Source organism: Thamnophis sirtalis, unplaced genomic scaffold (genome assembly GCF_051295495.1).
Source record: "Thamnophis sirtalis isolate CommonGarterSnake01/CBP01778 unplaced genomic scaffold, rThaSir2_p1.2 scaffold_11, whole genome shotgun sequence".
In the NCBI taxonomy this organism is placed as follows: domain Eukaryota; kingdom Metazoa; phylum Chordata; class Lepidosauria; order Squamata; family Natricidae; genus Thamnophis; species Thamnophis sirtalis.
In genome coordinates this window covers 56124558-56140784 of record NW_028261391.1, presented here as the reverse complement: position 1 = coordinate 56140784, position 16227 = coordinate 56124558, and the positions used below count along the sequence as shown (strand labels likewise).

Here is a 16227-nt window from a genome sequence, read left to right as displayed (position 1 = left end):
AATTAGGTAATAAGTAAAGTGTAATCATTTATGTAAATATCTGCATTACCTTTTCATTTTTGTAGGTTGCTTACAGCAGCTCTAAGGTGACAGATATTTGGGGACAACCCCAAGGATTTTTCAAACATGGACTGAATAGCCCAATAGGGCTCAAGGTGCTTTCAAATAAGAAACTTATTCTATTATTTTATACATAAAATATTTTGAACATAGGTTGAGTTCCTCTATTGCCTTCTTCTATTTGCCCAATGATTTCTAATGGTGTTTTTTTCTATAAAATGATAGAGAGGAAAAGATGATATTTTGATCAGTGGGCTGGTTGTTAACCTCAGACAGTTCCTGTTAATAAAAATTGACATCAGACTAACAAAAGCAAAAGAAAGTATGTTTTTCAAATGATTCCTAGTCCTCAATTTACAACTTACAGCCAGAATCGTAAGTCAAAATAGTAAGACAGCTCATTTTATGACCAATTTTATGAGTTCTGTTAAGTGAATCATTACTTAAAGTAATGAAGCAAATCCGTGGTTTTTAAGTGAGTGCTGCAAAAGGGCAAACCTATTCTTCTAAATGGGCATTTTTTTCTGGAAACAAAAGATAATATGATTGATTTTTTTTTAAAAGAGTATAGCTATTTTTTCTCCCATAGCAAAAAAGCAACACAAGTCCAAATTTCAAATAGTTTTCAAAGGAGCCATACAAAATATTTCACTGGAATTGATTTTACTTAAGAATTAGCTCATGTTTCTCTTCTCATGATAGAATTTCCTCTATACTAGAATAGTGAGAAATAGTTTCCTCTTAGAATAATCTCTAATTATGAAAAATATCTTTTCTTTCTTTATTTTCTCTTCCTTCTTTCCTTCCTTCCTTCCTTCCTTCCTTCCTTCTCCTCTTTCCTTCCTCTATTCTTCCTCACTCCTTCCCTTCCTTCCTTCCTTCCTTCCTTCTTTCCTTCCTTCCTCCCCCTCTCCCTCCTTCCCATAACTGTGAGCAATTGTTCTCCATAGTTTTCTCTTTTGCAGCTTTATGCTACATATCTGGAAAATCTAACCTTGTCATGAATAGTATTGAACCATGCCCACTGCAGTTAATATCTCTCTTCTATCCAAACTGCAGAATTCAGAATAATGGTCAGAAATTATATGGAGGTGAATTACAGTTGAATGCTAGAAAAATATCATATAAATAAGAGCAATTTCTTAATACATGCAGGCTTCAAGGTTGTAAAAAGCCTCCTTCTTTGGATGTGTTTAAACAGAGTCATACCCCAGAAACGTTTTAGTCTGAGGAACCATTTTTAAAGTTTGGGTGTTCTTGTTTTCCAACATTATAACAAATTAAGACCATGTCTAATAAAAGGATTGTGAACTTACCTATCTCTTCCGATAAGGTAAAATATTCTATTCTCTGTAGTGATGCTCATCACTTCAGTGGACTGGCACCTGAACATCTTTTTCACAACAGACATTTTCTCAAAGTCACCTATGCCAATTTCTATTTTTGAAGCCCTGTCAAATAATTATAAAATAGGTAAACAAATATTATCAGATATGAGAAGAGAGTCTGTAGCTTATATCTGGTACATAAAATTCCTGCCCCAAGAAGGTCCTAGGCAATTGTAGAGCTGTCATACCCAGGCTACAAAACCCTAGCAAACCATTAGATAGTTCGTCACTCTTTGCTTGTGGTCATATGGGGATTTTCAAGCCCAGATACAGTAATTATAGAATCAGGATTACACCTTCACAAAAAGAAGCCCTTTTTAATAATCTCTTTTCACAAATCCTCACAGTCAGGAAGCGACTAAACTGATCCACCTCTGTTACACCCATTTATTTTAATGCATGAAAAGTGTTATTTGACTGTTGCCTTCCAACTTCCTCTCTAATATTTACTTACTTATTGTATGCTGCCTGAATTAAACAACAAATGGAAGTAACTTAGATGTTAGGAATAAAAATGGTGATAATGATCCTACAGCATAAAACAAAACCTAGCCACACTGTGCTAGGGGTTATGGAAGAACCATAACCCCTAGCACAGGAAGTGGAAGTACTTAAATATTTGTGGAACAGAGTTAGGACCATAAAGAATTTTGGGCTCAGGGTCTGTGATACAGGGAAGGTGCAGCCACATATCATATAATGTAGACCAAAATGTGTTAAAGAACCAGGGAAAATTGCAGCAACATTTATTATTTAAAAATATCCAAAGTGTTGTATTTCACTAATAATTCAGTTTAAAAAAATGTGGTACGTTTGTTCAAATACTTACTCATTAATTTCAATTTGGCCCTTTATTTGCTGGCCTTTGTGATAGCTTAAGATGTAACCATTTTGAGGAGAATGAGAAAGAATAAAGTATCTCCTTTTCCAGGAACCCTGCAGAAAGGGGAAAAATCACGTTCAAATATTAGTAGAAAATCAATACATTAGGAATGTAGTTTGATGATATGATAGTAAAGCTATCATTTTCCTAACTGTACCTGATTATTAAAAAGCTGAGGTGGTGGTGATTTTATGAAGAAGCCATGCTTGTAGACACTGCAGTCACAATTTCCTAAGAAAGGAAAATAAAATGACATGTTTTATAAAAATAGATTGCTATTCCTACACAAATACTAATTCTAAATGCCGGGTAACCAAATTCTGGCCCTGAAATATTATCAAGCCATCTCTCTTTTTGTCATTTACTCTCCACCTATGTTTTAAACATACATGAAACAAAATAGTAACTTCAATAAATAAGGAATGGCATTCTGTATTTTTTTCCCAAATGAACAGCTCCAAAATATCCTGAATATGTCACTACATTGCACAAAAGTGTATCTTGGAACAAGAAACAAAGAAAATTAAGAGCAATTTTGGGGAAAATTAAAAAGAAGGTTCTAATGTAGTGGTTTTCAACCTCAGCATCTTTAAGATGTGTGAACTTCAAATTACAAAATTCCCACAGCCAAAATTTTCTACGTAGTGTGGCACAAGAAAAATAGAATGAAGGATACATAAATCACAAAAGATTAGAATAAGATCATTAATTTGTGCAGCTTGGTATAATATTTCCCAAAAATAGGGAAATGAATGGAAAAATTTCCAGACATGCAAATACTGAAAGAAGACAAGTGAATCATTGTGAGGAATGATTTTTTTAAAAAAGTAAAAATACTTATATACATATTAAACGGATTCTATCTATTGCATGAAAGCTGCAAATTTCACAAAAGGAAATGCCATGAGAAAATGGTTACTGTACTTAAGAAGTGAGTGGTAAAACAAGAAGAGATAAAGTTATGAATTGGTAATATACATATATGAAGTCCAAAATAATTATTGAAAAGCTTTGGTCATTCAGGGACAATGGTTGAAGATACAATCACAAATATATGAAAGGAAACTGAATTCATTGAGAGGAAGATGAAAATCAAGAAGGCTGTTTTTTGGAGATGATGTAAAGGACAAAGTGTATATAGGAATGTGTTTGCCAGGACAGAAATATACAGAAGATGGTGTTTATGCAACGAAGCTTCATTAGGTTTCCTTTTATTTTTATCTCCTGATTTTAATTTGTGTTCCTTAGTATTGTTTATACTTGCATTTGCAAAATGTTGCCAACTCTGAAAAGGAGTAATATGATGTGTATGTCCTATATTTTTTGGAGTATAAGATGCTCCAAAGTGTAAGACACACCGAGCTTTTGAGGAAGAAAACAAGAAAAAAAAATCTGCCTCTGCCTCCCAGCAATTTGCCTCCTTGCATCAAACAGCAAACAGCCTGTTTCAATTTCAGCACAGCCTGATTAGCACAAGGAACTGATTGTCAGTAGGATCGGCCTCCCGATGATCAGCTGTTTCAAGTTGCAGGGATTGCCAATAGCCTATTGCCACCGCCGCATGCCCATTTTCAGCCTCCATGCACCCCATTTTCCGCCCATTCCAGGTGGCAGAGATCAGAATGGGCAGAAAATGGGGTGTGCGGAGGCTGAAAACGAGGCACGCGGAGCCAAAAAATGGGATACAGAAGCTAAACATGGGGTGCTTGGAGCCGGTAATAGGCTATGCCAATCCTGCAGCTTGAAACAGCTGATCGTCAGGAGGCCGATCCAACTGACAATCAGTTGCTTGTGCTAATCAGGCTTTGCTGAAACTGAAACTGAAACAGGCTGCTATTTGCTGCAAGGAAGCAAATTCCTGGGAGGCAGAGGCCAAAAGGTGGGGGCTGGCAGATGGGTGGAGCTATATTTGGTGTATAAAATGCACCCAAATTTTCACCCTCTTTTAGGAAGGGAAAAGCGTGTCTGATACTCCAAAAAATACGGTATTTGTGAGAACATTCCCAACACAGCATTGCCTACTGTATGGTTTTCAACTGATTATATATATCAAAACAATTTAAAAAGCATTAAATTTATATATGGTAAACCAAAATATTTTATAAAAATATATATTTGAAAGGATAATGTGTTATCTAATCCTAATGTGAGTAATGCTATATAGTTAAGCAATGACAGTGTTTAAAAAGAAAATATGCTATTGTAGATACTATGATCTGAAGCCAGATACAAATGAAAGCATTTCTTGTATAAGCTCCTTTTATTCTCTGCATGATACATTTTATTGATACTATTGCGTACCATCAAGGCCCATGAACAAGGTCAGAACTGGCCTATTAGTTCTTGAAAGCTAGCCTGAAGGATTTGTATGAAAGTGGCAGACTAGTTACAAGCAGAATTGTTCCTTGTTCTTAACAAAATTCTACCAAATTGACCTTTTGGTTCATAGAAATGGTTAAACATGTTGAAATATGCTTGGTATTCACATACAATTCAGAGCAGTATTTGAAAAATGTCAAGTAAAATTAAAAATGCACATGTAGAACTTTTTGATGAATAAGCACAACTCAGTGTGAGTGAGCAAGACCACATTTGCCAACTCAGTCAGACCACATTTCCAAAGTGTGTAATAAGCATAAAGGTAAAATATAAATATGGACAAGATCATTTTCTGCTTCAACAGCTTAACGAAAGGAGCAAGACTTTAGGTATGAAAATCCGATTCTAAGCTGGTTTAAGAATGTCCATAGCCAAATTCTTGATTAGGTTTGAAATGTGGATCAAAGTCACCTTGGAAAAAGAATGAGAATATAACATAGTGGCCTGTAACAAATTGTAACTTTGTAACAGATACTTGTTCTGACTGCATTCATTGAACAAGGCATATATTGACAAATATCAAGTATCAAAAATGCTGTGAAAAGAGAAATCAGGCAAAAACATGTTTAGAATTTATGTACCAATACTAGTTCTTCTTGTGGCATCCATATTTGATTATTAGTTCAACCTGAAAAATAAACAAAGAATGAATGGATGTATGGATGTTAAAGATGAACATCTCTGTTTCTCAAGGCTGTTATAATCAAATGATTTCTAAAAGACAGATCTTTTCTTTTCAGGAATCACTAATTCACTAATCCTATTCATCTATTTAATACAAACAGAAACTATAACCATACAAAATATTATCAGATGGTAACCAATATTGTTTGTCAATCTTATGTAAATTTAAGTTACTCATATACACATAAAATAAAATGATTTCATAGGCCAAAACAAACAAAAAATATCATAGAGTTGTCAGTTTTCCCCAAAGGATGTGGTCTTTGCTAAGAATAAGAATGTGATATTTTATTTCTAATTTTCTTGTCCAGTAAGAACAGTTGCTATTTGGAATGTTGTGCAAAAGAAAAAAGAAAAAAAATACCCTGGAAGATTCATTTACCATCCTGGAAATTCAACAGAATAATAAAATGCAACAAAAAGTCCCTTGAGATTAGAATTGTAAGAATTGCATTGATAAAAGATTTGTAAAAAGGAAAACAGATTTAGGAACTGATATATAATACTGTTTAGCAATATATGAAATTCCTACTTTTCTTTTATATAAAAACATTAGTATTAACAAAATGAACAATTCAAAGGACATTAGTATTATGCAAACAGATTTATTTATGAATAGGACTTTCTTTTTCCCCCCTTTTGTCTTTTGCCTGCAGAAAGAACCTTTAATCTGCTTAAACTATTTTGGAAAGACTGTGTAGATGCAAAGGGGAGAAAAAATATAGCAGGTCTGCTAATAAATGCCACTTTACAGTCAAAATGAAGATTTTCAAAACCGATTCTAACCTCTATGCTGAACAGAATTCACCATATTTAAGAAATTAATTAGATTTGTCTGAAGAAAGGTACTATGGCTTTTGAATGCTAGTGCCAAGATAAAAGGAAAAATAATAATACAATATGTTAAATTTGAAACATAGTCTATAATCATTGGAAACTAACTCATGTGCAAATTTTTCTCTCATTTCTAAGTATTTAGAAAACACATGGCTTTTAGTGAAGAGTAACAGACAGACATGATATGTACACCAGTTATGTTTCAAGACAAGAAGAATTTTCTTCTCATTAGAGATGAGAAATCTGTGGATTCATACAGTTTTTACACTGGAGTGAACTTTCTCTGTTTTTCTCTAGAAATAAATTCAGAACATCAACTATTCACAAAAAGTTCCATTTCTACAAGGAATTAACTGGAGAAAACTGCAGGTTTTTTTTTAAAAAAAACCTATTTTATCATGAGATTAATCATTCACTGCACTAAAACCCTATTATTCTTCCTCTTTCTACTCTATCACATCTGTGACTAGTGCATAATGGCATTCTTTGTTTACAAGGATTGAAAGGAACAACTTGAATATCACTTCTTTATTCATTTCCGCTGCATGAAGAATATATTTTACATTAATATCAGCCTACAAGAAACAGTGTCTAGAACAAAACTTTTAACTGATGGTATCTTTCTCTCCTTGCCTTTACTTTCCAGGGAACTAAGAAGTATTTTTTCTGAAATGCTTACCATGTCTGCCCACTCCTTGTGGACTGAAATGTCTCTTATCTGACTAGTGCCAAGCCTGTGGATCAGAGGTGGTTTTCAGCAGGTTCTGAGCAGTTCTGGAGCCATGCCCACGGAACTGGTAGTAAAAAAAAAAAAAAAAGAATCCTACCATGGTTGTGGATCTTCATTTTCCTGATTTTCAAAGCTATTCCCATAGATTGAATTGGGCGAACTGGTAGTAGCAGTGGTGAGAGGCTCTGCCCACCTGCTTGGACAAGTCTGCATATGTGGGAGCGTGCCCAAATTGGTAGTAAAAAAGTTGGCAGCCCATCACTGCCACAGACCACTACACCTGCATGTGTACATGCACGCCCATAAATGTATATATGCCCAATAAAACCTGCCTACAAGAAGCAGTGCTGCTAGTGATTAGTGGTAATGAGGAATGATAACAAGTGAATTGTCCAGTGGAAGGATATTGTAGCCTCCTGCCTGGATTGAATAGCTTTCCAACTGTTGCCAAAATATCTCAGTCTGGACAGGATTTTATTAAGTTGGTTTAGAAGGTAGCTAGTATAAGCGCAGGGCAGGTTCAGATTGAGGATATAGGGCTGCAAAGCTCCTTTATAATTAAATATTTTGTTTCAGCTTTGTGGGACAACTGCATTTTATATTCAAGATATTCAAGTGACATATATTCTTCAAAATATTGATTTTTTACTATTTTAAAATTTATCTTTGATGATATATGCTTTTTGGGAGTGGATCAATGGTAGGTTTCAAAAATTTTTGGAATCTACTCTGTGGGTGTGGCCTGCTTTGTGGGAGTGGCTTGCCAGCCATGTGACCGGGTGGAAGTGGCTTGTCGGCCATGTGACTGGGTGGGAGTGGCTTGCTGGCCATGTGACCAGGTAGGTGTGGCTTGCCAGCCATGTGACCGGGTGGGCATGGCCAAGATGATGTCAGCATTCCCAGTCAAGATAGAGGTATAAATTACACAAAAAAGAAAGGTGCAGCCAGACCGGAGAAGTTTCTCTTCTCAGAAACGTCTTCTCAGTGGAGCTTTGGCAGCCTGCCTGTCCCCTCAGGTGCTTCAACACCCAGGAGCACACCCAGGGGGCTGGGGGGGGCATAAAGGGAGCCGCAGCTCCTCTGTGAATAGTGGCAGTGGAGTTCGGCTTCTCTCTGCCATTTAAAGGCTGCAGCAGGGAGAATCTCAAATTTTTTCCTCTCCCTCCATTCAGAGTGGAACTGCTCCAGCCTCCCCCGCACACACACACATTGCCCAGTAACCCTAACCTTCATGCTCTTATCCACGCTCTCCTCAGCTCCTTACGACTGCAATAGATATCCAGAATTGGCTTTGGGGGCTAATGGGGGCTTGGGTTTCCAGCCCCTGCCACTTCTGGATGTCTATTGCTGTTGCGATGAGCCCAGGAGAGCACGGAGAAGAGCGGGAAGGTTCTTGGCATTCCAGGAAGCCACAAAAGCAGTTGGGAGAGGCCCGTGGCTTGGTTTAGCCTCCCTGGACATTGCAGCAGCAGCCTCAAGTGCGCCAATCTTGGCATTTTTTGCATTGGGGTGTGTTGCAAGAGGGGGGGAGTGAAGACCTTTTCCGGCTGGTGCAAAGGACTTCCCAGACTTGCTTTAGTGAGCACAGGCCCGCACCTCCACCACCAACAAACCAGAAAAGGTCTTTACTCCATCTCTCTTGCAGCATGCCCCAATGCAAAAAATGCCAAGGCCTTGCAAGGTCCCCAAACTTCTCAAAGATGCCAGCCATGCCGTGTAAGGTCCAACCACCATCCCCACCCCCGCGCCCATGCTTTCTGGCGGCCAGGCATTTTAGGCAAGTCCGGGGACCTTGCAAAGGCCTTGCAAGGTCCCCGAACTTGTCAAAGACAACCGCTGCACTGCATAAGCTCCCGCCACCATCCCCACCCCTGCACCCATTGTTTTCTGGATGCCAGGCATCTTAGGCAAGTCCAGGGACCTTGCAAAGGCCTTGCAAGGTCCCCGAACTTGTCTAAGACGCCAGCCACACAAGCTCCCGCCACCATCCCCACCCCTGCCCCTGTGCTTTCTGGAGGCCAGGCATCTTAGGCAAGTCCAGGAACCTTACAAAGTCCTTGCGAGGTCCCCAAACTTGTCAAAGACACCAGGCTTGCTGCGTAATCTCCCACCGCCGCCCCCACCCCGTGCTTTCTGGCGGCCCTGCACTATAAGCGAGCCCAGGATCCTTACAAGGCCACAAAAGGTCACCATGCTTAGTTGCAGCTTACCTCCTCAGAGTCGGCAGGCAGCAATAGAGAGCCAAACAGGAAAAAAGGTAAGTGGGTTTAGATAGGGTTCTTAGAGGTGGGCGAGGAGATTGCTGAGGTAGCCAATCAGTGAGCGGTGGCCGGGGCTAGGATAGTTTGGACAGGTGGGGGGACTGAGCAATGGAACGGCTTCCAGACAAGCGGGGGCGAGCAAGCGAGTGAGTGACAGGACCGGGGCAGGCGTTCCGGAACTTACTTCCGGGTCCACCGGTGGAACCTCCTCTCACCGGTTCAGTAGATTTGACCAACCGGTTTTACTGAACCGGTGCAAACTGGTAGGAAACCACCTCTGGAGTGAATAGATAGCTTCAATCACAGATGGCATGATGTTCTTACTATTTCCGCAACTAATATTTCTATTTATTATCTAATTGAACAGATATCCCACCAAAAACAACCACAAAACACAGCAAGAGATGTGCTCAATTGTTCAATAAGTGGATTAGAACATACTTGAAAGAGTCAAAAACAAGAAATTGGTAATTATCCGCAAATAAGAAAGAATACAAAACTAAAATTCAAACCAGTCTTAACATATAATTTAAAAGAGGATTCCAATCCAATCAAATATTTGTTTAAAGAATTGAAACAGAACATGAGATGGCATGGGGGATGACATGCCTTGATAAAAATATTTATCAATTATTTCTGAAAAAATTAACAAGCAATTTAAGGTCTTATCAAGATAGAGACCAGACTTTGCTCACAGAACTATTCAAATTTATGATTACCTAAAAATGGATTCTGCCATGACAAATATGAACAAAATATCATAGCGGTTAAAATATCTCAGGTAGATGTTGAAGATTGTAACATAAGAAGCAGCATCTACATCAGCCATGTTAACAAAAAAGTTGAGAATGGCAATATGATAGAGTAATCGTATTGTAATAAGACTTTATGATCTCTCCCTCTCCCTCTCCCTCTCCCTCCCCCCCCTCTGTGTGTGTGTGTGTGTGTGTGTGTGTCTGTTTGTCTGTCTGTCTGTCTTTCTGTGTGTAGCATAATGGCCACGCTTAGAAAAATAGAAAGGACATGAAAATATGGAAAGTTATCACAGTATTTCAAGCTATTAATAGTATCAAAATGTGAAAGTATAGCATAGACTATATAGTTTGTATATAGTCAGTGAATTTTGGGGGATGCCATTGAATATTCTTTCACCCTGATAAAATATGATAAGATTGATTTTTGAAAGAAAGTGTTTAATAATACGTCCTATATAAAGAAACAGAAGATTTTTTCCTCCAAAGTTAAGAATTATTATACATATGTGTTAGTTATAATAAAGTACTGCTAAGTAAGAAAACATTTTTTATTTTTAGCAGTTAATTATTGCTGAACAATAAAATATCTATATAATATCTCAAGAGTTAAATAGCATAGGATCTAGTTTATAACTTTGCTTGACAAAGTTTCTGATAAATATAATATTTCACCATGAAAAATAACCAATCATTATTTTATAGAGAATAGTGGGATATTATTGGTTATATAAGAAAAATTCATCCTCGCAACAGTTTGTAATAGAAATTATGGGAATGTTAAATTTTACCAATATCATGTAAATCCAATTTAACTTTAAATAAAATTTTGGTTGTTCCATATCTCCTAGTAATCAATTATTATGCACTTATATTATATTCCTGTTACAATAATCTAGTAGGCATTGTACAAAAAATATTTCAAACTACAATATTGTAGATCCGAACAATTCTGCTACTATGACGATTTATTAAAAAATAATGTTTGCTTTACTTAAAAATAATGATTTTTAAAATATAAGATTGTAGATAAGCTAAAGGAAACATAAGGTACCTTTGAATCTGGACAGTTAGCTTGTTTTCTTCCAAATGGTAAATCTTTCAAAGTGAGTGCCAACTCTTAGTCTTATACCAAACAATATTAGAGTAAGCTAGTGTCATTTGTTTACTCGTGCCATTTGTAAAAATTTTCTTGAGGCTGAAGGATGGTAAAACACCTTTACAATTAAAGGACGTTATCTGTGTACATACTTGTGAATTTACAAAAGTGGCTCTGTTCAAATTTGGAATATTAAAAAAGGGCAGGACTATTAACTACAGATAATTTTCATGCACAATTAAACTCTTGCACAACTCTTCCATAGGTGAAAAAAAATCCAAGTTTTATTCCTATTTTAAATTTTATTTACAGTATTTAAAAGGGAGTTTTACCCAAATTTCATGACAATAAAATGTAGTGAGGAACTTTGCTCTTTAACGACTGTACACAGAAGAAGGCAATAAAATTAAATTTTATTTACAGTATTTTAAAAGGGAGTTTTACCCAAATTTCATGACAATAAAATGTAGTGAGGAACTTTGCTCTTTAACGATTATACACAGAAGAAGGCAATAAAATTAAATTGTACACGTTTATAAGTAACTGTAAATAAACATTATAAATAAACGTTATGATTTTTAGCAATACTTACAGGATAGGATGTTTGCTATGCTGGAGATCAGCAATGCCCAATCATGTCATTGAGACATTTATTGAAAATTGTATTATTTAGAGAGGCTGTCTTTTTATATCAGTCTTAATTACACCCCTAACTATGACTCATAAGGAAATACCCAACTTTTTTCATATGGGAAATATTCTGTTTTATTGTCAAAACTGAAAGTTGTTTTAATGAGGAAATACAGGAAATGGCAATGTTTTTAAAGAACTTTTGACATGGCACAGAACAGGTGCAATAATAATACTAAATCCAGGTTGGCACTTGGTTTGCTTTTTTATTTCATTTCCTCATAGCAGTTTTTTTAAAAAAATCTAACACTGCTCCAACTGCAAGAGAGATATGAATTGCTGCAAGAATATAGTTGGCTACTTGATTGCAATTATTACAATCCAACAAAATACTCTAATGAATAACATAAGGAGGGAAACTCTCAGAAACAAATCCAGAGACCTTTCCTTATGTATATCTAATTGTTAAAAAATGCTTTATTGTTTTCTTAGAATTCCTGTATTTAATCTCATCCCAAACCATACCAAAAGCAGCCTTAAACCACTTAGCAAACTGTGGCTCTGGAGCCACATGAGGCTCTTTCATCCCTCTGCTGTGGCTCCCTGTCGCTCAAGCTATGTGTCACAACCGACCAATGTGTGACACAGAAGCAGACAGCATTTTTGGTTTGCAGCAGGTGGATAATTTAAGTTCGTTTTTTTACTTCATAAATACAAGGACTCAAATAGACGTTGAGTATTTTATTTGAAAGTAACCTTCAACTCAGCATCTTTTATTTCAGAGTTTAAAATGTTTTTGTTGCATGCAGAAATAAAAAATTTTCTCTGATTTGATTTTTTTTTATACATAGCATAAAAGTAAAAAAAAAACATCTGATATATGTAGTGTTATCTTCATTTTAATGTCAAAAGGGTTTTGTGGCTCCCGATGTTTTCTTTTCTGTGGAAAACGGGTCCAAATAGCTCTTTGAGTGTTTAAGATTGCAGACCCCTGCCTTAACCCACACTATTCTGGTGTAACGGAAACATGTTAAGACAACTCTAAAATCTATAAAATACAGTGTTTATCTCTGACATTTCTGTTGTCAGTGCAGCTGATTGATTACTAATGCAGAAGATTGACTGCAACTGCTCCCTCTTGGCAATTTTAGGCTGGTATAGGCAAAGCCCACCGAGTTTCCATTCTTTCACATTTGCTTCTGATAGCAAGAACTTGGCACAAATGTAATTGGACTTTGTGAGATGATGGACGGCACAATTAATGGGAAGAACTGACTTTTGCAAGATGCATATAGTGCCTACAGTTCGATAAGATGGCATTTTACCACCCAGCTCTATCAGCCTACAAACCTGTTTGTCAGGCTTGTGTACGTTCTGATTGTCCTGAATTGGCCCAGCAACACAGCCATCATTCATGATAGAAGGAGAAGTGTGAGACAGAAATATTAAGGTAACTTTTAAAACAAGTTATCTTTATTTCTCTTCTGCTGAGAGGCAGTGTTCCCTCCACCCCCATGAAGATATCCTGCTCAAATTTGCTAAGCAAGCATTGTGCAACAGGTTAAGACATTGGCTTGGGGACCATAAAGGTGACTGTAGTGGAGAAATAATCCTCAGTACAGGTAGTCTTCAATTTACGACCAAAATTAAGTCCAAAATTTCTGTTGCTAACTGAGACATTTGTTAAGTTACCTCATTTTATGACTTTTCTTGCCACAGTTAAGTGAATCACTGCAGTTATTAAGTTAGTTACGTGTTTGTTGATTAAATAGGTTTTTCCCATTGACTTTGCTTGTCAGAATGTTGCAAAAGGCGATCACATGACCCTGGGACACTGCAACCGTCATAAATATGAGTCAGTTGCCAAGCATCTGAACTTTGATCATGTGAGATTAGGAACAGCTTCAGTGTCTTTCCTCCCACTGACCCAGAGGTGAGACAAAACCAAGGAGAAGGCCAGGATGAAAGGAACCTCTGATTTCTATTTTCTCTTCCTCAGGCTATCTATCCGTCTATCTATCTGCAATGAAAGATGGGTTCCCATTCATGTCCTCTTGCCTAATATCCCTCACACAACAAATAAAAGTTTACTACTGACAATGCTTCTTTATTTTTTTGGTTTGAATTTATAAAATAAATTTAAAACCTGGATTTAAATGAAAAGGGAGAATATGTCTCCTTTCCCCACACCTTTGCAACTTTCTCTTACCAAAATTATTTTGTTTTGGAAAATAAATATTATGAAAATAGAATATAATGTTTTAATATTCTTATCCACAAATATTTTAAAATAGGATGTTATAAAACCTGAAGTGAAATCTTGAAATCTCCTTGCTTTGTCTCTTCAGCTGATCTGGGAAAGGCACCTTGAGTCAGGAGTGAGGTTTTCTGCTGCTTGCGTTACTTTAAGAACTAAGAACTAATTTCAGTTACTTGGATACCTCAGTAACAGTTCTAGATCCCAGACATCCTTATTCAATCAACCAATAGTTAGAATCCTAAATAATATGTGCTAATCTCCCTAAATATTTCTGGAATAGTAAAGTTTCTATAGCAAAGGAAAGCAAAAGCAACAAACCAAAAACAAACCATTGCTTGCTAGCTATTATCAAGCCCTACAAAGGTTCTGAAGAAATGCCATTTGTGGGGGCTAGGGAAAATAACTGAACAATAACAAAGTGTGTGTGTGTGTGTGTGTGTGTGTGTGTGTGTGTAGGAGGGAGGAGGAGGAAGAGGAGGAGAGAGGGAGCCAGACAGAGACACTTGCACAAGATAATATGTAGATATGTTTCTAAGAGGAGGAAAAAAGCAAGTGAAAAAGAATGTTCATGGGAATTAAAACAAATGGACAAAGCATTATCTATTATACACTGTGTTATTCATGTGTTTAGGATTCAGATCTTAATTCCACCTAAAATCCTCCCACACCCTATAATAAAGTTCCTTAAAGTCACCTTCTCATGTTTCACGTTCATAGAATTTCATGAACTTTGATACTCCTTTATTGCACCCAAGCAATAAAGTAGTTCTGCCTACTGCAATATTGTAGTGTGTGTGTGCCTTAGCCAGACTTTAAACTGCAAATCTTTTTGACCTTCTCTCAGTGGATTCTTAGCCATTCTTTTCCTAAACTTTAAACCCAAATGCACCTGTCCCATATTTGTTAAAGTTCTCTGGTTCAAGTAGTGCTCCTATTTCATCCATTTTAACTTAACAACAATTTATTATTAGTCTAAAAGCACTCAGTATATATACACTTAAAACTTCTAGTATAAAATAATAAATAACAACTAAAATCTATAATAAAATCCAGCTTCAATTATACATGGTCTGACTATATGATAGTTGCAATCCCTAAATTGTGTGGCCCGTTGTAGGTTCAATGCTAAAAGGGAAATAACTAAGCAGTGCAAAGGGTTTGCCACAATTGTTATATAACATTGCTATGGTGGAGAAGACACACGTTTGCAATGAATCCCCAGTGCTGCTGCACAGAATCTGGCCACCTGTTCTGTAGTTATGGACTGTTCATCCTTAAGCAGCCACTGGAGATAGGTAGTGTCGGAATGGCCAGGATACCTAGCAGTTATTGGCAGAATATGTTTTTTCCTAATCTCTATATGTTCCTATAAAAGGAACATTTAAGGAGTATGTGATCCAGTCTCCACCTCTCTGAGCTGCAGGGACTTTCCATGGATGGTAACCTTTTATACTTGGAAGCACATGGCACAGTGTAAATGCAAGTGCTTTCTGGTGGTTTGCTGACTCCAACTGACTGAGATAGCTGGCAGGAGCAACAACACATCTAATTGCATCTGGAGCCAGAAACAACAGAGCTTTCCGTTTCCTCCTCCCTTTGTGCCAAGGTTTGTCTTGCTAAATCATAGTCCATCTCGAGTATTAAAGCTAGTTTGCCTAGTTTGGCAATGTTGGACTCAACAGCCTTGATCCATGATGAAGAGATTTTGTCTTGGAGGATTAACAGAGCAAGACCTTATGGAAAGAAATTAAGCTTTAGCCAGAGATTTAAGGATGTGATCGATCCTTGCTTCGACTTTTGTCAATCCTGTCTCCAGGCACAGAAGTACCGTACATTTGAGACACAACACAGCATCATTAACTCACAACCCTTGTGTTGCCCATGTCCTGGTTTTGCAGAAGCCCACCTTACCTTCTTCCACTACCTGCATTAATTTGTCAATGTCCAGCATGGCAGAACTTACCAGCCCAGATGCCCCAGATGCTCTCCTTGTCCTTACTCCTGTCCAGGTTGCCTCAGCTGATGCCTTTGAGAAATGTGACTTTTTCCTACTCATACCTTTGAGACACTTCTACTGTAAACATATGCATTTCAGTCCATCTTGATCTCCAGAACAAAATAGATGTTTCATTCTGAGACCACACTTGCCCACCTGCAAGGCATTCAAAATGTGGTTTTGCTATCTCACCTGAGGCTGATAGTATGGGTGAGTGGGATCTATAAATGTCCTCGGTTACTGTGTTATGCTGTTTATGTTGGTTTTT

General features: G+C 37.1%; 1 protein-coding gene across 5 annotated transcripts in view; it reads right to left on the bottom strand.

The window, feature by feature from the left end:
* Window positions 1–11832, bottom strand: part of PLEKHS1 (pleckstrin homology domain containing S1) — a 31705-nt gene extending 19873 nt beyond the window's left edge. For 2 of the 5 annotated variants that reach the window (XM_087725843.1, XM_087725844.1), the window contains exons 1-5: window positions 11666–11831; window positions 5292–5338; window positions 2489–2562; window positions 2278–2384; window positions 1377–1511 (exon numbers count right to left, since the gene is read on the bottom strand). In XM_087725843.1, coding sequence (XP_087581969.1) covers window positions 1377–1511; window positions 2278–2384; window positions 2489–2562; window positions 5292–5319 — 344 coding nt within the window. In that variant the 5' untranslated portion in view covers window positions 5320–5338; window positions 11666–11831. Of the gene's footprint in view, window positions 1–1376; window positions 1512–2277; window positions 2385–2488; window positions 2563–5291; window positions 5339–6910; window positions 7006–11028; window positions 11095–11665 lie in introns of those variants that run through there. The other 3 variants (XM_087725845.1, XM_087725847.1, XM_087725846.1) reach the window with 3 other exon arrangements.
* Window positions 11833–16227: the final 4395 nt, after the last annotated feature.